Source organism: Psammomys obesus, unplaced genomic scaffold (assembly GCF_907164565.1).
Source record: "Psammomys obesus unplaced genomic scaffold, mPsaObe1.curated_primary_1811, whole genome shotgun sequence".
Taxonomy (NCBI): domain Eukaryota; kingdom Metazoa; phylum Chordata; class Mammalia; order Rodentia; family Muridae; genus Psammomys; species Psammomys obesus.
The window spans coordinates 1,791,596-1,815,063 of NW_026596326.1; the positions used below are offsets into that span (position 1 = coordinate 1,791,596).

The window sequence follows — 23,468 nt, forward strand, 5'->3', positions numbered from 1 at the left end:
TATACTAGGAAGCAGTTGGGTAGACTTTGAGGCTCTGATGTATAGGGTGGTCAGCAGGGGGCAGGTGAACTCAGGTGTCCGCAACTCAGAAGGGTAAATGCTGACCTCCCTGGGTAAATGGGTGGGTGGGAAGCTTAGAGGCCAAGCATTAGTGGGTGAGAGGCCTATCAGACACTCGAGTTTGGAGAATCTGAAGAGTGTGAAGCATGGGGAATCACCTCATTGGGTGAGTGGGTAGCAGACAAGTGGGTCAACAGGCTATCACCACAGCTATGCAAATGCTGACCTCATGAAGTGGACAGTTGAGCACTGGACAGTGTTTTAGAGAAAAGATCCTACAATGTGGCACTGGCTGGCTTAGGTACATCAGTGTAGTGTTCTTAGGCAGATGCTGTCAAATACATTCTTAGGAGCATGATATCCTCATGGAAGCCCTTGCCTCTAACAGTAATCTATTTTTCTTTTTTCTTTCTTTCTTTCTCTCTCTTTTCTTTCTTTCAGTTTTGAATTTTATTAATTTAAATGCTAGCCATGAAGCAAGGCTTTCTTTTTTATTAATATGTAAGTACATCATCCCCCCTTCACCTCCATGGAGTCCCTTCCATACCACATTCCCTTTCAAACTTATGGCTGCTTATGCCTTACTGCTGTGATATACCTATAAACAAATAAATATATAGACTCAACCAGCTGAGTACATTTGGGTAGCTTGTATATATAGATAGACAGAGAGATTTCATGGGTGTATCATTCTGGTCATGTCTAGACAACTGTAACGTTGAGATAACATTGATAACTTGTACATCACCTTCTGATATTATGAAAACTAGGCTTCAGGGAGAGTCTTCTGGGTCAGATTCAGCTTTCTTTCTCTGAGTCCTGTGTGGTGTCTTCAGCAAAGGGAACCTTCAACTTCTGGGGCTCAAGCAAGGGCAACAGCGTTGGCCTATATATATTTTGGAGTGTGTCTTGGACTCCCTTCACCAACAACTCAAAAGAAGTTTCTTATGCCTGACAATGAAGAGTCTCTGGTTCTATGGCTCATAATGGAGCTATTATCAACCATATGAAGTGCCCTTAGTTCATTTAAACTGTATACATATGTACAGATGTATGCATATATTATATAATTTAGATAATGGGACTTTGATAATAGTCTAATTTTCTCTTGTTTGGATATTAACTCTTTCTCCAGGGTAATCCTTGTGTTTTCTGGAGTATCTGAGCCAGAGTGATTCTGAGAAATGTTCTTACCTTACAAATCTAGTCAGCATTATAGAGGATGCTTGCCAGAGTTCTCCCACAATTTTCCTGGTGTGATGGCTGTATACACAATCTCTTGGAAGCTCTGATTCTTACTTTGTCCTGATTTCCAACCTAATCATCCCAGAGGCTGCAGTACAGGGAAGTGCACAACTTGGGCATCTGAAGAGCAGAAAGCTGGGGTCACTGTACTCTTTGGAGTCTGCCTACCATAGAGGCCATTCTCCTCCTATGCTGAGAGGGAAATTACAGTTAGTTGACACTCTCTGTTCAAATCAGCCTTTTCCATCCATCATCCAGTGTCACTCCCTCATTATGGAATAACTATGCAATGGGGTCAGAGGCCTTGAGGACCTACAGGCAACTTAGTAAAGGGCTCACATAAGGTTGAGGACTCTGCCAGGAGACAAGTTGCTTCTTTTACATTTTATGTATAGGTCTGTCCTTTTAAGGTTGATACCATTTTGGTATCATCTTAATGAAAATAAAGGAATTTAAAGAAGCCTTTAAACTGATAACAAAGGTTGCAAATTTTAACTACACAATAGAATTGGAGTTTGAATTGAATTGAGTGTGAGGAAATTGCTAGGAGCAAGAGAAGCCTGAGCTAGAGGCCTCTTTATGTCTGGTCATCAGTAGAAGCAGCAGCCAGAAGAAGGGAAGAAAGGCAATGCTGGCTCCAAAGCAGGACAGGGGCAAGTCCTGCTTCCCTGTAACAACAAACACCAAGACTCTGTCATGCTGTAATTAATGAGCATAAATTCTCTCTTCTCTGCTCCATTCAGCTTTCTACCATCCAGAGCCATGAGTTGGGCCTCCGGCTTTGACAAATTCTTTACGAATTTTAAGAGGGAAAGCAAAATCCTCCCTGAGGATACCATTACCCTGATTAAATACTACGTAGAGAAAATGGATCTTCAGAAAGCAGTTTCTGTAATCAGTAATGTACTGAAAGACATCAGTAATGCTCCTCTGAACATCGCCGTGACTGGGGAAACAGGCACAGGGAAGTCCACTTTCATCAACGCCCTGAGGGGGGTGGGACAGGAAGAAGAAGCTGCAGCCCGCACTGGAGTGACAGAGACAACCCTGAAGAGAACTCCATACCCACACCCAAAGCTTCCCAACGTGACAATATGGGACTTGCCTGGCATTGGGTCCACTACCTTCCAGCCAGAAGACTATCTGAAAAGAATGAAGTTTGGTGAGTATGACTTCTTCATTATCATCTCGGCTACACGCTTCAAAGAAAATGATGCACAACTGGCCAAAGCCATTGCCAAGATGAAGATTAATTTCTACTTTATCCGAACCAAGATAGACATTGACTTATATAGTGAAAAGCTGAGTAAACCCAAGTCTTTCAATAAGAATGCAATCCTGAGGAAAATTCGAGAAGACTGTTCAAGGAATCTTAGGAAGGCTCTTGTAAGTGAGCCTCCGATCTTCTTGATCTCTAACTTTGATATGGCTGACTATGACTTCCCGAAGCTGAATAATGCACTCCTAGAAGATCTCCCACCCCACAAGCGCCACATCTTCATCCAGTCTTTGAGAAGTGTTACTGAAGAGATCATTAACCAAAAGAAAGATGCTCTGAAGCAGATGGTCTTCCTAGAGGCAGTGAAGGAAGGAGCATTGGCCATGGTTCCATTTGTTGGCACGATCAGAAGTCTCACAAGGAATCTGGATCGAAAATTCAATCTCTACAGGTCTTCCTTTGGGCTGGATAATGCCTCATTGGAAAACATTGCCAAGGATTTCAACATGTCTGCAAATGAATTCAAAGCAAACCTTTGGTCTTACCATTTGTTTGCAGAAGACAACAATGAATCCTTAGAGGAAAAGCTCTGCAACTATGTGAAAAATTTTACTGTGCTTTTTGGTGGGCCACTTTTTGCTGGCTATTACTACAATATGGCTTACTATATGCACAATCTGTTTCTTGATGCTGCAGCAAATGATGCCATAGCTCTTCTTAATAAGGAAGCTCTTTCTGAAAGGAAGGTGGGACCATATATATCTAAGGCCCCTGATTACTGGGAATAATGAGAAAATGAGGCACAAATTCCAATCAGTGTTTACTTTTGGCCTCACTTTGGGCACTGACTCTTAGCCTACTCCAGCGAAACAAACCTTCTCTGTGGAGAGCCAAGGGGTCATTCTTTGCCTCTCCTGGGGTCAGAAGATCACTGTGGAAGGCACTCAAGTTTCTGTAGTAGTAGAAGTAGATGAGTCTTCAGCGTTGTGCAAATATGTGAGGAAACCTCATTTTCATTAAAGTCTATGTTTAAGAAACACATGGTAGTATAGATTGGCTCTTCAATGTTGTTGTCAAATGAAACCTGGAACTTTTACCTCTGTGAAAGTCTTCACATGCTTCTGCATTCTCACAGACAGCTCTGTTTGCTACATTGCTTTGAGGGGTTTTTGAAACACGAGCATCTGTGCCCAACACTGTGTAGACAAACACGCCTCTTTTGGAGGTGTCTCCCACACACAGGAGGCACAAAACAGATGGGTATTGTGACCATTAGCCAAGTTCCATCCGGAAGGAGCTCGTTTAAAAAAAAAACAAAAACAAAAAACAGAGATGACTGAACACATCTGTAGATCCTCTTGGTCCTTGCAAATGAGGACATCTATTTCATCTCCCTTGTATGAGGTGCAGTGTGAAAACTTGACACAGACATGCAACTCATAATGACCAAATCTAGGTAGTTATAGTGTACATATCCTCAAGCATGTTTTAATTATCTGATTCACATGTATTATGTCCATATTAATGAGGACAGTGTTGCATTCTAATGTATACATAGCATGTATACTGTGTGTTTTTTTCCTCTTCCTGAAGCTGTGATAAAATACCCTGACAAAAGCAACTTAATGGCGAAAGGATTTACTCCAGCTCATAGATAAGAGGTGTGGTCCCCATGGCAGGGGAGTCATGGCAGACACTTGAAGCATCTGGACACATCACGACCGCAATCAGAGGTTGCAGAGACAGCAGAGAGATAATGCCCAGCTCCTTTCTTCGTTTATACGGTCCAGGGTCTCCTTCCATCCACAGTTACAGTGGAGCCTCCCACATCAGTCAATGTAATCGAGGTAATCCCAAGCAGAGATGCCCAGAGCTGAGTGTCCAGGACATTCTAGATGTTGTCAAGTTAACAATTAACACTAATCAGCACATGTAATAACCAAACCAGGGTTGTTTGGTTACCCCTATACTAACAGAGCTTTGTCATTAGTGTCTTTGAGCACCTCTATTTTACTTATTCATAATATGTCCAGAAGATTATTTTAAATAATGCTCTGGTACAATAGATTTTCTTTATTCCTTCCATCTACCTCTTTAGTACCTGTTATCCAAACTCTCTTTGGCCCTCTACACTCTTTCCTGCCTATAATAAATACCTTTCTACACTCAGTTCAGCCATTGGCACATGTAAGAACAAACATTGATACTTTCTGATTTTCCTTCCATTGAACAGACTGCCCTTGGTGGCCCTGTACCTGCCCCTACAGCTACAGATCACCTGCCCCTACGGCTACAGCTTACCTGCCCCTACAGCTACAGAGGTTCCCACACCTATCCTATAGCCTAAATGAATGTGAACATTTGGGCAGATGTGCCCTCCTGCCTCCCTGGCATATGCACCTCTGACTTGATGCCCAACTTTAGCTCAGCCTTTAGTCTACTGCTGGGTAATACTTTGGGTCACAGAGGAGAGCTGTTGCTGCCATGTTGCAGAAGAAAGTTGTCAGCGCCCGGCATGGGCTAGGAAGGGACTCTAGACATCCCCAGCATAGAAACATGGCTCTGGCAGGCCCTTTCCTCCATACCCTTTGCCTGTTAAAGTCAGCAGATTAAAAAGATATATATTAATAAAACAAAAAATAAATAAATAAATAACCCAGTAGATTAGATATTAGAATGGATATTCCTGCGTGAACAGGGAACAGGACAGGAGCCTGCCACAGAGAGCCTCTGAAAGGCTCTACCCTGCAGGGTATCAAAGTGGGTGCTGAGACTTATGGCCAACCTTTGGACAGAGTGCAGGGAATCTTATGAAAGAAGTGGGAAATGGTGAGACCTGGAAAGGACAGTTGCTCCACAAGGAGAGCAACAGAACCAAAAAAATCTGGCCCCAGGGGTCTTTTCTGACACTGATACTCCAACCAAGGACCATTGATGGAGTAAACCTAGAACACCTGCACAGAGGTAGCCCATGGCAGTTCAGTATCCAAGTGGGTTCCCTGGTAAAGGGAACTGGGACTGTCTCTAACATGAACTGATTGGTCTGCTCTTTGATCACCTCCCCCTGAGGGGCAAGCAACCTTACCAGGACACAGAGGAAGACAATGCAGACAGTGCTGATGAGACCTGATAGACTAGGATCAGAAGGAAGGAGAGGAAGACCTCCCCTATCAGTGGACTTGGGGAGGGGCATGTGAGGAAAAGGAGGAGGGAGGAGGCTACAGGGGGATACAAAGTGAATAAAGTGTAATTAATAAAAATTAAAATAAAGAATATTAAAAAGAACAGTAGTTTAAGGTCCTAACGATACCTCCCAAGATCTGTTCCCGTATGTGGCAGCTTCCTCCTCCCAAGGCTGATTACCAACATACAGCTATCAAAGTATTGCAGTCCAGCAACCAAAAGCTCCCTTTGACCCCCCTAATTAACATTCCTAATTAAAATTAAGCACCTCATCCTAACACGGGTTTCTCGTTTTACCTCTATAAACTAACATTTGCCTAGGAGCCACATTTATCTCCTCTCTATACAGAGACAGTCCTTTGTCCCTCTTCATGACAAATACCCTTTCCCCACTCTCTTCTTCTCTTTCCTTTCTCCCTAGTCCTCTGTCACCTGTCTTTGTCTCTGTTCCCTGCCATTTGACCGTCTGGTACAAATAAATCTACTTTGTGCTGAGAATTTGTTCTTGTGGGTCCTGAGCTGGTCCCTTTCAGCCTGTCCTTGATGAAGTCTGTCTCTGAGAAGGGGAGCATCTTGGTCCTATCTACAGGCAAGTACAAATACATGTCAATTCCCATTGGTGACAATACACTTCTGTCTACTCCACCTGAGGCATTTTGCTAGTCCCCTGAGATGAGGATTTGACTGTTCCACTAACCGGTGAGAATGGCTGAGTGAGCAGAGATTGTGGGAGAGGGGCTCACGCTATTTTCTCGAGCCTCTGTCTCTGATTGTCTGGAGACACAGTCATCGCTTCTCCCGACTGTTCACACATCCTGTCACATTCTGAGTGCTGTCCTGCCTAAGCCCTGACCATAAAGTCCTCCTTGGTTTCATTGTGGGAGTCACAGCACAGTTCCAGAAGTTGAAGAACTGGAGTAAAGCAACTGACTTCATCATGCCTGCAGCTCTGACCCATGTTTCTGTGACAGTGTATCATGAAATGAGGAGGGGGAAAAGAAGAGAAGCCTGCCTTAGTCCCTGGGTAGCAAGATACCAGAAGCATATGCTTTAGAGCCTTGGTGTCCCAGTGAGACCAGCAAGGAGAGAGTGAGTCAAGGTCACGTGTGGGAACAGAGTCTGTGAAAAACCAAATCCGCTCACCTCAGAGCTAGGACACCTCCACTGTGTCTGGGAGGAACACCAGGATTCTCTCTGTAGTTACAAAGGAAACCGAAGGCGGCCACCATCCTGGGGCCACCAAAGGTACAAGGCTCCGTGCCCAGTGCATATGTGCAAGAGGATGTGACTGCGCGTAGGTTTGCGCAGGGTGAGTCTGCACGTGTGTGTGTGTGTGTGTGTGTGTGTGTGTGTGTGTGTGTGTGTACCCATGACCCAGGACTGGCAGCTAAACACTGACCTCTACAGTTAACAGTGAGGTATAAAGAGCAGCAGGTTCAGCAGGCTCTCGGGATGGTGAAATACAGTGGGAAATGACTAATGATCAAATCCATATTAGGACAAGAGTGTTAAGCACATGAGTGAAAAGGCAACACAGAGACACTTCTCACGTACTGCAGAACCCAAGAAAGCAAGGTGAGAGACAGCTGCCATGTGCGTTTGGCAATGACTGACTTTTCCCTAACTTTCTACAACGAATTAATAATTACCCAGGAAAACGAAAGGCTTACTTTCAATGTGGTAACTTGGAATAGTTTCAGCTGTCCATCGCTGCAAACAGCAGGGGAGGCTGTGAAGCTCTGCACTTGTGGTCATTTAAACACTCAGTGATGGCTGATTCATCCCATTGGCCTGCAAATGTATACAAGACAAACAATGAGAAATGCCATGGAAACCTAAAATTAGCTCTAGTTTGTGAACATTGGTATGTGTCTTTGTATGTATGTGTGAGCAATGTGTGTGGGTGTGTAAAGACATATAATTGGGTACCTTGGATTACACTGAGCCCTCTCCAGACAGAAAAAAATAACCTTTCGGTCTGGCTCTCTTTTCACGATGTTGTTAAAAAGAGTGTCTGTCTGCTCCTTCACCTGAGAAACGAGCAGTGCAAGGCAGGGACAAGCAAAGTCCTGCTGTGGATAAAGAATAATGCCATCCATGCACAGGACCTGCCGAATGGGAGCTGAGCAAAGCCTACACGGCAGCACCTCTGGTCATCATCCCATCACCACGCCCCAAGTCAGCATTGCTTTATACTCATCAAATAAACGCAACTGCCCAGTGGAACACCAGCGCTTGCTCTAGTGACCAATTGCATGCTGTGTGAGGCTCTGAGTTTCACTCTCAGAAACTAAGAAAGAAAGAAAATGTCAGCTCTCCTGGCAGGGGCGGGGAGGGCTGTGAGCTAGAAGACTGAGTGAGGGAAGTCTCAAGGGAGGCCAGGAGTCTGAAGAAAGAGAAAATCCGAGATGAGCACACACTGTTCTTAAAGAGGGAGCAGAAGTATCTGAGAAAAACAAAACAAAACACATTATTTCTCTCATCTTCCTTCCACATGTGGTCACAGGAATCTCAAAGATTCCCCACAGGTTGAGTCCAGTTCGCCTCCTGTAGCTATCCTTTAACTATTCCACTCAGCCCTGAGCTCAGCAAGGCCAGTCATGAGTCACCCCACTGCCACCTCTGTGTTTTATAAACCATATCACTTCCTCCTAAGAGCAGGAAATGGTACAGACCTTTGGAAACTGTGCTGCTGAAAGCCCATTTAAGCTGTGAGTGACAAACATTCACTGCCTTCTAATCGAAATATCGAAGAAGTGGCGCGATCATGAAAGGTTTTTGACATTTAATGTGAATCTACCTCAGTAATTTATGATGTGACACAAATTCTCATGGGTAGTGACATCTCGATGATTTAAAAATAAAATAAGAGTGATGGAAGCGGCTGGAGTCACTGTTCAGTGCCCAGGGTGTCACAATTATCCTCCACTCTGTTAGGTGGACAGTTGCTGGGGCCTGAGGCCCAACCTCGCCTCTCACTGAAGTAACTGGCAGAAGTCAGGCACTTGGGAGCTCAGGGGAAGAGAGAGCTTGAAAGAGAGGAGACTGGGTACTGGTCTGCAGAGAAATCTCAAAGGATTCCCTGGATATTGGGGACACGTGGACCAAGGTTTTTGGTGATGGAGGAGATGGGGATGTAAGGAATGGGAGATGGTTAAGATTTTCCAGGGAAGCGTCAGGGAGCCCTAGAATGTGACATACACTGTGTCCTAAGTGAGCAAAAGGAGACGGTCAGTGTGGATACCAGCACAGGGGCCAGTGGCTGTTGTGTGACAATTTTTTTTTTTTCCTGGAGGGACACAACATACACATCTACTGACCCCTGATACAGAGTCCACAACAGTCCAAGGTACAGATACCAACAAAGTTCAACTTGTTGAGCCAATAAGTTTTATAGAGGTTACTTAGAGAAGCAAGAAATACTCAAAGACTAATGTATAACTAAGGCCCACCCCAGCATGAATAACAGCTCACAAGAGCTGGGAAACCCGGGGAAGCTCAGCAGGTCTGAGAGTGTCCTTCCCGAGTGTCACTGGCCTAAATCCCTTCCAGGAAGCTTGATGGATCTCTGCTTCTTCTGGGCAGCTGGTCTGGTCTCACACCATTCTTTGCATCTCAACTTCATTGATTTGAGTGGAACTCTCAGCTTTTATTGCATACTCTGGCAGGGAAAGGACTAGTGAATCTAGTCAGTTTCGGGGACTTCCTGAAGGTATTTTGAGTTGTTAACCTCCCTACTTAAAGAGCTTCTCTAGAGGATGGAATAGTTCACTTTCAGGAAAAAAAAAAAAAACAGTTACACAACAACGAGTCACGCTGTCCAAACCTCTGGGCAATATTGAGACCTCAGGAGGGTGAGCTTATGCTGAGGACCCTGTAGCAGTACTTATGTCTGCGCTCCTGGTTCTGTCTGCCCATGCCTGAGTGTTCTCTCTCCCTCACCTAACCCACACACACATGCTCCCTAGCTCCTGCTTTCCTTGTTTACCCTGCTCCTCTTTACCCACCTTTCTAAGATCCTGCCAGTAAGTGCTAGAGGGATAGTAAGCTGCAGAGCTGCCCTGAACCTCTGAGAACAATGTGACTTCTCTTCCCTGACCCCTGCATTGCATTTTGCTGAGAAACTTTTCCTCTGTCATTGTGAATACCAGTTTCTGATACCATACAGAAGTCTACTCTCTATTAAACTGATTCCAATATGTCAATAAATAAAATAAAATAAAAAAAAAACACCCTCACCAACCCACTCTTTGTCTCACCAGGCACAGACTTCCTGACCACAGAGACACATACAGCAGGGACAGGAGTCTGATCCAGTGGTCTTCTCTGTTCCAAATTTTCCTTTGTGCTGTTGTGGGTCTACAGTCGTCCAGAGATTCACTGGTCTGACATGAGTTTGGGGTTCAATAAATTAGAGGCGTTTTATTAACAGGGACACAGGCCAGGACCAAACCAGAGAGAATTTGCTAGGTTAGCCCTCAGCTATTGCTACCCAAGAGATTGTAAAGGAAGAAAATGACAAAGTTATATTTGAGGCCAGACAAATTAACTCACATTCTGTCTGTGTGCAGGCAAGGCTTGACTCTGTAACAGACATCCAGCAGGTGCCTAAGCCTTCCAAGCAAGGGAGCAAGCGGTTCATACAAAAGCAGGGCTTAGTGATTAGCCTGTTTAATCTTGACTCGTTACCTTGCAAGAAAAGCTGAGGCAGTGAAATGTTTTTCAGCAATTAGCAATTTTTTTTCTTTTTTTAAGAATAACCCAACAGCACCAGGAAATGGTCCATCTCTGGCCAGCTGACTGGGTACATTCCTAGTAGGGACAACTTCCTCATGGCTTATACAAGCTAGGACTTGTTTTTACAAGTCTACCAGGGTAACCTTACCCTCTACACAGAATGTCCACCATCACCATGGAGATTTCCATGAGTGGCTCGGGAGGTAATCAATTGGCCAAGCAATTGCATTGCAAATAGGAAGTTATGAATTGGACCCCCAGGACCTATATCAAAGACAGGTTCAATGGAATGAGTTTGTAATTCCAGTACTGAGGAAGGAGAGAGGCAGATCCCTGGAGCTCACTTGGAGCCACCTTTGCCTAGTTGGTGAAGTCCAAAGCAATCTATCTTAAAACGAGGAGAATGGTGTCTGAGTGACAACACCACCCACACGTGTCCACCTACACACAAACATGCACATGCTCATTCATACAAACATACAGACATTGCTCAGTGGGTAGGAGAAAGAAAAGCAACAGGACAACAAGCACGGGGGCGGGGGGGTTGTTATAGCAAGTGTGCGCAACCACTGAGCCCTGGGCTCACTGGGGCTGAAAGTCAGTACTGTCCAGCAAAAGATCATCTGAACAGAGGGACTTGAGGCGGGCAAGCAGAATGATCAGGGCTACTGGGCTAGGTTACCAAGGTAACTGAGCCTCAGGAAGCCCTTGAAATGGACTCTGGCCACTTCGGCCCAGCTCCGCCTCCCTCTCTGAAGGAGGATGTGAAACCTACTCAGCTGAATTGTGTAAACCAGCCAACTAGTTCTGGAAATAGAAACCAAACCCTACCCTCACTGCAGTCCCTCCCTTCAGGGACCAAGCAGGAAGATTCCGGATCTAAAAACTACAGAGAAGAGAACAAACACTGTGTGGACCAGGATCGGCAAGAAAGTCTGAAGAGATCGGCCACAAATTCCCAGCTGTTCTTCCCTCCTAAAGCACCAGGGTTCCAGCACCCTGCATCCCATCTGCTTCCTGAACACTCCAGCTTAGACCATTGCACAGAGAGCCTTCCAGGGACCCTGCTCCAGGAGAAGAGGTGACATCACAGGAGGGCCACTGGCATCACCACTCAGGAGCAGGTACATGAGGGGTTTGGAAGTGCAGCTTAGCCACAAATCCCACTTCCTTGTGACATGAAAGGAGGATTCCGGGTACCAGGGCAGAGGATCTTGTGTCCTGGCTTATTTTCTCAGGGTCTGTTTACAGAACGGCCCTTCTCTGTCTTGTGACCACAGAGCACCACAGCCCACCAGCCAGGCAGCCAACTTTCTCATCGCCTTTCCATGCCTGGGTCTATTGCTCTTCCAATGAGAGCTTAGGCTTGGAGAAAGAGGGCAGGTTGTGGGATCAGAATCCTCACAGCCAATGCTGTAACCTGCTTGGGGTGGGTTTTTGTTACTGCAGCTGTTTGTTGCTTTCATTGTTTTGGTTTGGTTTTCATGTGAGGCTGGGTGACACTGTGTGCCTGTCTGGTCTAGAACTTGTAAATCAGGCTGGCCTCAAACTCTAGGAGACCCATCTACCTCTGCCTCCTGGTGCCGAGATTAACGCACCCACACCCAGCTATACTGTAACTATGTTATTTACCCCATGGAGACAGAAATGCTATCATCAGAACACCCACTGGTATTACCTGGTCAACAATGAACCTGTGAGAAGCCATTATGTACTCTTGACCAGCAAGAGCACTAGCAAAAGCTTGTATTGTTTGGGGATTTCAGGAGCCTTCATAAACCAGAATCTCATTGGGAGTTCGCCCACTCTTGAGACTAGGATTTCCATATCATAGTCTCTGGCTTCTGGGAGAAGCTTCACCCACCCATTCAAGGTATAGCTATTCAAATTTTGTTTTGTTTTGTTTTTATTAGCTTGCAAAGTAGCATACTTCCCTAAGGTTTTTCAAACATAATTAGGTTTTTTTAATTGATTGGTTGTTTGTTTGTTTGGTTGGTTGGTTGGCTCCTCCACAGTTTCTCCTGCCCATCAGCTCTCTGGCTGTCCTCCCTGTTCAAACTTTTCGATACCCATTATTCCACCACTCCTTTTCATATTCACATATTTGCTACTACCCATCTCCATCCAAAGCTATTTTTCACATCTTATGGGGTCCATTCCAGTTTCAATCCTTTAGCATGAGAATTTTGGGGGGTTTTGTTGTTGTTTGTTTGTTTGTTTGTTTGTTTTATTCTTTTAGTGTCTTTTTTTCCTGAAGGTTTAAATGTTTTCTTTATAGAGGGCATTCCTTCCTTGGTTGGGCTTGTTCTGAGGTATGTTATTTGGAGAAGAGGCTGGCTATTGTAAATGAGACTGAACCCCAGTTTCTTCTTCAGTGTGTTTGTCATTGCTATACATGAAGGTGAGCAAGATTGGTACACTAATTTTGAATTCTGCCACTTTGCTGAAAGTGATTCTTGGAGTTCTCTGAGAGAAGTCTTTAGGTTCTCTAAAATACAGAATTAGAATTATATTATCTTTGACTTCTCCTTTCCTGCATACATACATATAGATATATAAAGATAGATAGATAGATAGATAGATAGATAGATAGATAGATAGATAGATAGATGATAGATAGAGATAGATATTTGTTTCTTAGGTCTTATTTGTCCTAGCTGAGACTTCTAGTACTGAACTGAATAGGAGTAAAGTGGGTGGAACCTCTTGTCCTGTTCTTGGGCTCAGTGTGTTTGCTTTGAGGTTTTCCCACTTAGTGCAGTGTTGGTTATAGTATTGTCTTGTTCAGCCTTTATTATGTTGAGATGTATTCTCTCCATTTCTAATTTCTTTAGGACTTTATCATGAAGAGATGTTCAATTTTGTCAAACCCAAGGGATCCTAGGAAAATTGTCCCCAGACTGAGCTAGAGTCCTCCCTCCAGGATGCTCTGCACATCCCCATTTCCAAAAGTCTACTCGGTTTTCCTGTGGCCGTGAACATGAACTTAGAAACCAAGTCTGGCTGAACATCTAATATCTTCCTTTTTTCTTATAAAAAGTGCCACCATGTACCATGCAGCTGTCATGTGTTCTGGACCTGCTCTGAATTAGAGTCATATGTTCCAATTTGGAACACTCAGAACACAGAAACAGCTCTATTTCACTGGAATCAAGAGGAGCAGACAGGAGCCCTGTCATCTGCAGATGATGTTCTGAAACCTGTTTCTATCATGTGACTATTAAGATCCACAGATGCTGGCCATTACCTTGCCCTCACCTAGAATGGTATAGGTAGAGTTTTCTCATTTCTGGGTAAATTAGAAATTAGGTCAAGGTTCTCTAGAGGAACAGAACTGCTAGCATGAATATAGATATAGATACTGATATATATGTGTGTATTAAAAGAGGATTTAGTGGCTAAATGGTTGTGAACTGGCCAGACCAACAGTCATGTTTCCTGAAAAAAAAAAAAAGCCCAGAACACAGTAGTTATTCAATCCATGAGGCTGAATGTCACAGCTGACCTTCAGTATACATTATAAATCTTAAGAAATGGGTTCTAATACCAGCAAATGAATGCCTCAGCAACAGGATGGATGAACTTGCCAGAGAGAACAAGACCAAGCAGACAAGGACAAAAGCCTCCTTCTTCCATGCCCTTTTATGTGGGCTGCCACCAGAAAATGTAGCCCAGATTTAGAGTAGCTCTTCCAACCTCAAATGATCCAATCAGGGGCTGGAGAGATGGCTCAGAGGTTAAGAGCACTGGCTGCTCTTCCAGAGGTCCTGAGTTCAATTCCCAGCAACCACTGCACCAACTTCTAACACTGAATATGGTTTCTCTTTTCTGAATTTCTTATTGTTGTTGTCTGGTTCCTTGCTGGTAAGCATTTTGACATTGTTCAGATGGAATATCAAAGCAGTTTTAATTTGCCCTTCTCTGATAGCTCAGGATCCTGAAGAAATTTTCACGTCTTCATCGGCCATTTCACTTAGTGTCTCAGTGACCTTCTCTGTAGGGCATTAGCCCACTAATTGATTGAATGATTTGGATTTTTATTGTTTCAAGATGTTTTTCACATTGTCAAAGCACTCCACCCCTTCTCCCAGTTCTCACAGCCATTCTGTCATCTCTTCAGCATTGCACTAAGCCTTGTGGGAAGGAGGTTATATGGATATCACATTTATGGCTGAACATTCAAAAGTCACTTATCTCAATTCTTCAACCATTATGAGTCACCCTAATGTTAGTCCTACTCACTACTCACTAAAGAGCAGCTTCTATGGCCAAAGCTGACATCAGTACTATTCACGGAAACAAACATAAAGATTCAGATGGAAACTGTGGGCATATCATGCCCATGTCATAAAACAACAGTAGCAGCTTCCCCACCAAAACCTGTGACCACCCCAACCACGTGGTTTTGATTGCCCAGACAAAGGGTTTTCAATACCAAAGAATGAAAGGAGCTTCTTAGATGTCAAAGTCATAGGTAACCCAACAGAGAAATCCAAGAATTTCCCACATCCTTTAGACCACAACTTCTGAGCACAAGTTGTGCTCGCCAGGTTGAGTTTGCTACCATTCGTGTCCATTATTAAAGCAAAACTGAAAACCTGGAAGTCAAATTACATGTCATAATATGACATTATTTGGAGAGATTGACTAAGCTTTGAACTTCAGTAATTTCTTTTCCATACAAAAATCTTGAGACATAGCCCAGGCTGAGCTCAAACTTGTGCTCTATAGCAAACTTCCTTAGTACTGGTGTTACAGGCTTTGCATTTGCTCTTGAAGGAAAAAAAAAACAATTTAAGGAGGATGATGGCCAAAGGTAAAGGAGTCTGAGTCAAATACTGTTGAGTCCTGTGTATCTGATGAAATGGGAGAAAGACTCTATTTATAATGTGAGGGCAACTAGTGGGACCAGTTTTCACATTGGCTTGCTCTTGCTGAACTAATTTTTTTGACCTTCATGGTTTTCCTCCCTTTAGTGACACACACAGGTCCCAGTCATGGGTCAGACTTCCTCTTCTACACCCCCTCAGAAGGAGAATCCTGATTTGACCTCCAGCCTTGACACAAACCTTCAGAATTTCAAGATGGAAACCAAAATCCTGTCTCAGGAATTAATCACCTTGATTCAATCACACCTAGAGGATGGAAACCTTCAGGGAACAGTTTCTGCAATCAGCAGTGCTCTGGGTGACATTGAAAAAGCCCCACTGAACATTGCAGTGATGGGGGAGACTGGAGCTGGAAAGTCCAGTCTCATCAATGCTCTACGAGGCGTGGGACCTGGAGAAGAAGGAGCTGCTTCCACTGGAGTGGTCTGTACAACCACCGAGAGAACACCATACCCATACCCAAAGCTTCCCAGTGTGACACTATGGGACTTGCCTGGCATTGGGTCCACTGCCTTCCAACCATGTGATTATCTGAAGAAAATCAAGTTTGAGGAGTATGACTTCTTCATCATTGTCTCTTCTGGACGTTTTAGACATAGTGATGCAGAACTAGGCAAAGCCATTGTGCAAATGAATAGGAGTTTCTATTTTGTTCACACTCACATAGATGTTGCTCTAAGGGTTCAAAAACAGAGTAGTCCTAGGAGATTCAATAAAGAAAACACTTTAAAGCAGATTCGAAATAGCATTGCGACTATACTTAAGGATGTCACCCTCCAGGAGCCTCCGGTCTTCTTAGTCTCTAACTTTGATGTGTCTGACTTTGACTTCCCCAAGCTGGAAACCACCCTTCTGAGGGAGCTCCCAGCCTACAAACGCCACACGTTCATGCTCACTTTGCCAAGTGTTACAGATCCCACCATAAACCAGAAGAGCGAGACACTGAAACAGAAGGTCTGGAAGGAATCCATGATGCCAAGAGCATGGGCCACCATACCATTCAGGGCATGGACCAAAAATGACATAGAGAATTTGGAAAAGACTTTGAACCTCTACAGATCTTCCTTTGGGCTGGATGAGGCATCACTGGAAAAGATCGCTGAGGATTTGCATTTAACACTGGAGGAACTCAAGGCGAATATTAAGTCTCCACATTTGCTCTTAGAAGAGCAAGGTACATCCTTAATAGATAAACTATTGAAGGACATTAGCCATCCTTACTTTTCAAAGGTTTTCCACTTGCAAAATTACTTCATTGACATTGTGGCAAGTGACGTTAAAATTATCCTTAGTGAAGAAGAGCTTTTTACAAAGAAGGTAAGTTCATTCAACTCTCTGTTGGGAGGAGTCAATGGGAAAATAGTGTTTTCCACACTTGGTCTGGGAAACAACTTTCTATTTCACTTTGTTGAACTGTTTCATGGTGACTCTGATGAACTGTGTCAAAATCCATTTTCTGCATCTGTTGACATCTTGTAGTCTCTCTTGTTAAGACTGTTACATTATGCACTCTTTTTATTATTCATTTTACATCCTGATTGTACACCCTGCCCCCGTCTCTCTTCTCCCCCTGGTCCCAACCCTCACTCTCTCTACCCCTATTTGTCCTCCCTTTGTTCTTCAGAAAAAAGGAGCTCCCAACCACCAACCCACCTCAGCTTATCAAGTTAAACCAGGACTGAATATATCCTCTTCCTCTATGGCTTTCCCCCGTGAAAATCGGGCAACAGAGTCCATGTCAGACACAGCCCTCACTCCTGTTACTAGGGAACCCACATGGAGCTGAGCTGTCCCTCACCTACTTCTGTGTAGGGAGCTTAGATCCAATCTACGCACTGTCCTTGGTTGGTGCTTCAGTCTCAGCAAGCCCCTCTGGGCCCTGATAGGTTGGCCCTGTTGGTCTCTTTGTGGAGCTCCTGTCCCCTCCAGGTTCTCCTATTATGCCCTCCACCCCCACCACTTTTCCACAAGACTCCCTATGCTTTGCTCAGTGTTTAGCTGTGACTCTCTGCATCTGTTTCAAACCGCTGCTGGGTGGAGTCTCTCGGAAGACAGCTATAATAGGCTTCTCTCTGCAAGCACAGCAGAATATCGTTAATAGTGTCAGAGGTTAGCTCTCTTCCATGGGGTGGGTCTCAGGTTGGGCCAGGCATTGGTTGGACATTCCCTTAATCTCTGCTCTATCTTTATCCCTGCACATCTTGTAGGCAGGGCAAATTTTGGGTTGAAGTTTTTGTGGGTGGGTAGGTGTTCCCCTCCTTCAACTAGGAGTCCTGTCTACATAGAGGGTGTCCTCTTCAGTCTCCATGACCCCTGCTACTAGGAGTCTCAGCTAGAGTCACCCCATATCCTCCCAGGAACCTACCCTGTCTTTGGTCTCCAGCTTGCTATAGAGATGACCGGCAGTCATTATACACTCTTAAGGCTGTTCTTTACAAATTGTCTCATTACTGTAGTATTATTTGCTTTGTTTTCAAAAAGTATTTCCATTAGATGGAATCCTACTTGTCAGTTTGCTTTTGTTTCCTATGCTTTGGGGACTCTATGTGAAAAAATCTGATGAAGTTTTTCATATACATTTCCCTTCAAGAGATTCGAATGTCCTGTGTTATATTAAACTCTTCAGCCCATATTGAGTTGGTGTTTGTATAGGGTGAAAGATAAGGGTCAAGTTTTGGTGTTGCCTGCTGTCCAGTTTGCCCAGTTCCACTTGTCAAAGGATGTGCCCTTCTGTGCAGTATTAGTTTCTGGGGGCCTTGCTGAGCTGGTGATTGACTGCAGCTGCACTCAGTTGGCTGTATGGGTAAGCATATTTTTCTGGGTCCTCTTTTCTTGTCAGTTGGTTGGTATACGGGCTTCTTTTCATGCCACTGCTGTGCTAGTTTGGTCATTGTGGCTCTTTTCTATGCCTTGAAATCAGGTGTTCCAATGCCTCCTAGCTTTGTACTTTTTGATCACTACTGGTTTGGCTATTTGCAGTCTTTTCTATTCCTATGTGAATTTTATGATTCCATAGCCTAGTTATATTTTTTTTTAATGACATTGGTGTTTCAGTTGAGATTGTATTGGGTCTGTAGATCACTTTGTAAAGTATGGACACTTTGACAACATTAATGTTTATACACGATACACATGAGAATCTCGGCATCTTTTGTAACCTCTTTGAGATTTCCCTCATTAGTGCTTTGTGAGCATTGTTTAGTGCTTTTCACCTCCTTGGATAATTATTCAAACTTGATTGCTCCCTGGCTTCCCTTCCTTCCTTTCTTTTCTTCCTTCCTTCTTTCACTCTTTCCCTGCCTTCCTAGGTGTTGTGTGTGTATCATATTTATTGCAAATGGATTTCCAAGATTTCTTTACAATTTTTGCATTTCTAAATTTCTATGGCAAATCTTATGTTTCCATTCTAATTTCATTCATCAGAATTTTCTTGGATCTCACTGAGGTTTTTTTTTTTTTCTTTTTTTATTACATTTTAGGTGAACATGCAACATGGTGGCTTCCGTTATGGCATTACCACATATGTGTGCCCTTATACATTCTCATTCATCCTTATCTGTCCTCATTCATTCCTTTCCCCACTGCCCTCCACCACTCCCATCAGGGCCCTTTTACCCCAAAGGGTTTCTTCTTCAGTTTCTTATACATAATCTGTTACTCATCCTATGTGTTTCCTCCTTTAACACTTCTTTCTCCCCTCACATGTGATTGAGATTGGTCATTATTTTTGAGATATTTAACAAGAATTTCAACCATTTCAATTTCCTTGGAACCCTTCATTCGAGAGTTAGGATCCTCTGTATGCATCGTGGCTTTGGCTACTTTTCATAGTTACTGTTTTCTATGCAGCAATCTGTGCTTCCCGGTGGACATCTCTACCACTTGCATAGGATTCCTAATTAAGCAACTTCCCCAGAAAAATGTCTCTTAAGAGGTCAGCTTGTGATGCAATATTGGGTTGATTTCCAGCTGGGCATCACAAGGTAGATGCCAGATCTCTATTCTGGTGACAATAAGTAAGTTTTGGCTCAGTCTATTCCATGTCAGAATTGCAGAGAACCATTGTCTCAGATGGTCACCCAAGATTGGGAACTCTCATGCACTGCAGGAAAGTATGACATAGATAGTAGCATATAAGCGATGCATCATACATGAATTTATGTTCATTTCTGTAGCCACAATTACCAGGAGTTCCTAAACATTGCTTCTGCTTGTAAATCAAATGTGGGCATAGTCCCGGCGCTAGAGATGCAGGGGTGTGTGGAACCCTGGAATGCATGCTGTATGCATGTTCTCCTGCACACGTGCATGCAGCATCACACACAACATCTCAAACTAGTAACCTGAGAGCTTTGATGTTTAACGTGTTGTTCCTAATGACTGTAGGGCCGATGCCCCCTTTCCCTCGCTTTTACTGGTGACATGGCTTCCAGCAAGGTGATTGGCAGACCCAAGAATGGAAGTCTGAATAACTGAAGCGTCTGTATTGAGGTCTCCAAACACCAGAATGTGAGAGCAAAGTGAAGCAATCTCTCAACACTGCCTGCCTTTAACCTCTGCTCCGACTGTAATGCCAAAGTCCTGTGTGTCTAACATCAAAAGAAAAGAACATGGCTGTGGGTTTACACGCTTCTTCCCACAGTTCTGGTATACTTAGGATCAGTACTGATAAACTACAATCTAAAGTCAAAGCTATCCTGAAGCCTGTTTTTGTACAACTCAGGGAATATAAATACTTTTAACATCCTTGTAAGATTATAAGAAACTAGGAGTATGTGACAAAAACTGGATGTGGCCTACAAAGTCCAAACTATGAAATAGAAGGACTTTTAAGGAAACACATGTGGATTTCTAATGAAAACACATCTGACCTTTATCTTTTCTCTTCTGCCTTATGAACTAACTGACCCTTCCTCAGAGAAGGAGTTTGATGGGAATACTTTTCTTCAGGTTTCTTAATTTAAAAAAAAAAAAAAAAAAAGTGTCCTCCTTTTTTTTTAGTGTCTTCTTTGATATCTCTTTCTTTGTTTCTTAACTTCCTTCTGTATCCAGTTTGGGACTTTTCATTTTTGTGAGTTGTTTGATTAAAGTTTGGGGACTGAACACTAGAAAACAGAGACACGTGGGGAATTTCTTAGTAGTCTTGCTTGCCACTGAGGATATCCCCTCCTGCCCTGTTGAAAAATAAGGGTTAAGATGGATACATAGCTCCCTTCAAATAAATCTTTTTAATTTATCTTATACTTTAAGTTTCAGGCAAGTGCATTTTTTATGTTAAGAATACCCCCATTCATCCCTTTGTCCCCCAAAGTAGAATAGTCTCACTTCTACTTTCATCGCACATATAGAATATAACATGTGTATCTATATACAATATAAGCTCTGTGAACAAAACAATGTATTTGTCTTTCTGAGACTGACTTAATTACATCTGATTTCTAGTTACTTCCAATTTCCTACTAATAACATAATTTCAATCTTTTCATGGCTAAAACAAGTTCATACACATATATAGTAATATACCCAACCCTCTGTTGGACATGTAGGGAATCTTTGTCACTCCCCACCTCACGTCCCTTCTCCCTTTATTCACAGACTACACAAGAGGTATTAGAATGGCTGTGCTAAGAGACCAGAGGTCACAAAGCCAAAGAAGCAAAGCTTGTAAGCATTCACAAGAGGCAGGGAGCCTTTCCATGAGATACATTGCTTGAGGTTTTTGATATGCTGATCTTTTCCATTAGGGTTTTTACAATGTACAGGTATTAATTTTAAAAAGAGTAAACAGAGAGGATGCAGGCAGTCCTGAGGAGACTTGATAGGCTGGTTTCAGTTGGTAAGGGAGGAGGGCTCTTCCTTTCTGAGGACTAGGAGAGGAGGATAGGAGGGAAGAGAAAAGGAGGGTGGGACCAGAAGGGACAAGGGAGTGGGTTATGATTGGAATGAATAAATAAATTTTTAAAAGAGTGAACAGGAGCTGGAGAGATGGCTCAGCAGTTAAGAGCACTGTCTGCTCTTGAATTCAATTCCCAGAAACCACATGGTGGCTTATAACCATCTGTAATGAGATCTAGTGCCCTCTTCTCATGTGTATGCATACATGCAGGCAGAGTATTATATAAATAATAAACAAACAAATAAAATGGTAAGTAACATTTAAAGTCAATTTAAAATAAGAAATAAACACTGAGGTCAGTTACTGCATGAAATAAGTGGATCTTGAAATGGACAACAAAAAAGGAAGAAAATCATATGCAAAAGTAAGGGCTGAGGAATACATGAAGATCACAAATCCAGCCAACAGCCAGGAGCAGACAGGAAGAGACTTCTGATTATAAAGGGGACAGATGAAGAGGTCTGCTTTACCATAAGGGCAAACTCCTAGGCATTGCCCTGCTGTACTAATTTTACAATGTCTCTCTTTTCTCCTCTGTTCAGCATCTTCAACTGCCCACAGCTACAGGCAAGCCTTTCTCTAGCAGTCCATCACCCTTGATGGCTCAGCTTTTGGCTTTCAGCTTTGAAAACTTTTTTAAGAATTTCAAGAAGGAAAGCAAAATCCTCTCTGAGGAAACCATCACCTTGATTGAATCTCATCTGGAGAATAAGAACCTTCAAGGAGCACTGTCCACAATTAGTCATGCTCTGAGGAACATTGACACAGCTCCACTGAATATCGCTGTGACAGGAGAAACAGGCACGGGAAAATCCAGCTTCATCAATGTCCTGAGGGGGATGAATCATGAAGAAGAAGGGGCAGCCCCTGTTGGGGTGGAAGAGACAACCCTGGAGAGAACTCCATACCCACACCCAAAGCTTCCCAATGTGACGATATGGGACCTGCCTGGCATTGGGTCCACTACTTTCCAACCACAAAACTATCTAACAGAAATGAAGTTTGGTGAGTATGACTTCTTCATTATCCTGTCAGCTACACGCTTCAAAAAAAACGATGCACTTCTGGCCAAAGCCATTGAAAAGATGGATACAAAGTTCTACTTTGTCCGAACCAAGATAGACAGTGACATAAGTAATGAACAGATGAGTAAACCTAAGACTTTCAATAAGGACCGTGTCTTAAAGACAATTAGGGATAACTGTTCAAAGCATCTTCAGGAGGCTCTCTGCAGCGAGCCTCCAATCTTCTTAGTCTCTAACTTTGATGTGTCTGACTTTGACTTCCCGAAGCTGGAGACCACGCTGCTGAACGAGCTCCCGGCCCACAAGCGCCACATCTTCATGCTGTCCTTGCACAGTGTGACTGAGACTGCCATTGACAGGAAGAGGGATTTTCTCAAACAGAAGATCTGGCTGGAGGCCCTGAAGGCTGGAGCATGGGCCACCCTTCCATGTGGGGGCTTGATCAGAGAGAAAGTGCAGAAGTGGGAGGAGACCTTGAATCTCTACAGGTCTTACTTTGGGCTAGATGATGCCTCGCTGGAAAAGATTGCCAAGGATTTTAACGTGTCTGTCAGTGACATCAAGGCACACATTAAGTCTCCCCAGTTGTTAACAAGGAACAAAGACATGTCCTTAGAAGAAAAACTATTGAAATATATTGAATATATTTCCTCTGTTACTGGGGGACCACTTGCCACAGGCCTTTACTTTAGAAAGACTTTCTATTTGAAAAGTCTCTTCATTGACACTGTGGCAAGTGATGCCAAGGCTCTTCTTAATAAGGAAGAGTGCCTGTCTGATGCCCCTAAATACTGGGAAGCAGCATAATGGAGCAATGAGTCCCTTACCTTCGGACTAGATTCTGCCACTGACTTAGAGCCTACTTTTAAGCAGCAAACATTTTCTGTGAACGATCAGGGGATTCATCCTTTTCCTCTTTCAGAGACAGAACATCACTGTGGCAAGTGGAAGTACAGTCATCAACAGTGTAAAAACACATGAGAAAATCTGTCTTCTATTAAAATATTACGTATAAGAATACATGGTTGTATACGTATGACTTGCAAAACCTTTGTCAAATTACACTTGGATCTTTTGTCCCAAGGAAGGTTAGGTGTGTGGGGGGGGGGGGGAAAGAGGGGGAGAGGGGAAAAGAAAAAAAGAGGGGAAGGGAAGGAGGGAGGGGGGGGGGGGGGGGGGGGGGGGGGAAGGAAGGGAGGAAGGAACGAAAGTGG

At 43.5% G+C, this 23,468-nt stretch overlaps 2 protein-coding genes across 2 annotated transcripts in view; both read left to right on the forward strand.

Moving 5' to 3' along the window:
• Positions 1–3,312, forward strand: part of LOC129669112 (T-cell-specific guanine nucleotide triphosphate-binding protein 2-like) — a 35,169-nt gene extending 31,857 nt beyond the window's left edge. The window contains exon 2 of the mRNA XM_055597220.1: positions 2,049–3,312. Coding sequence (XP_055453195.1) covers positions 2,068–3,312 — 1,245 coding nt within the window. The 5' untranslated portion in view covers positions 2,049–2,067. The remainder of the gene's footprint in view (positions 1–2,048) is intronic.
• Positions 3,313–11,246: 7,934 nt separating this feature from the next.
• LOC129669055 (uncharacterized) lies at positions 11,247–23,272 on the forward strand. The gene is made up of 3 exons (XM_055597139.1): positions 11,247–11,568; positions 15,421–16,650; positions 21,772–23,272. Exons 2-3 carry the CDS (start codon positions 15,442–15,444, stop codon positions 23,059–23,061), a joined length of 2,499 nt encoding a protein of 832 aa, XP_055453114.1. The 5' UTR covers positions 11,247–11,568; positions 15,421–15,441; the 3' UTR covers positions 23,062–23,272.
• The last annotated feature ends 196 nt before the right edge of the window (positions 23,273–23,468 follow it).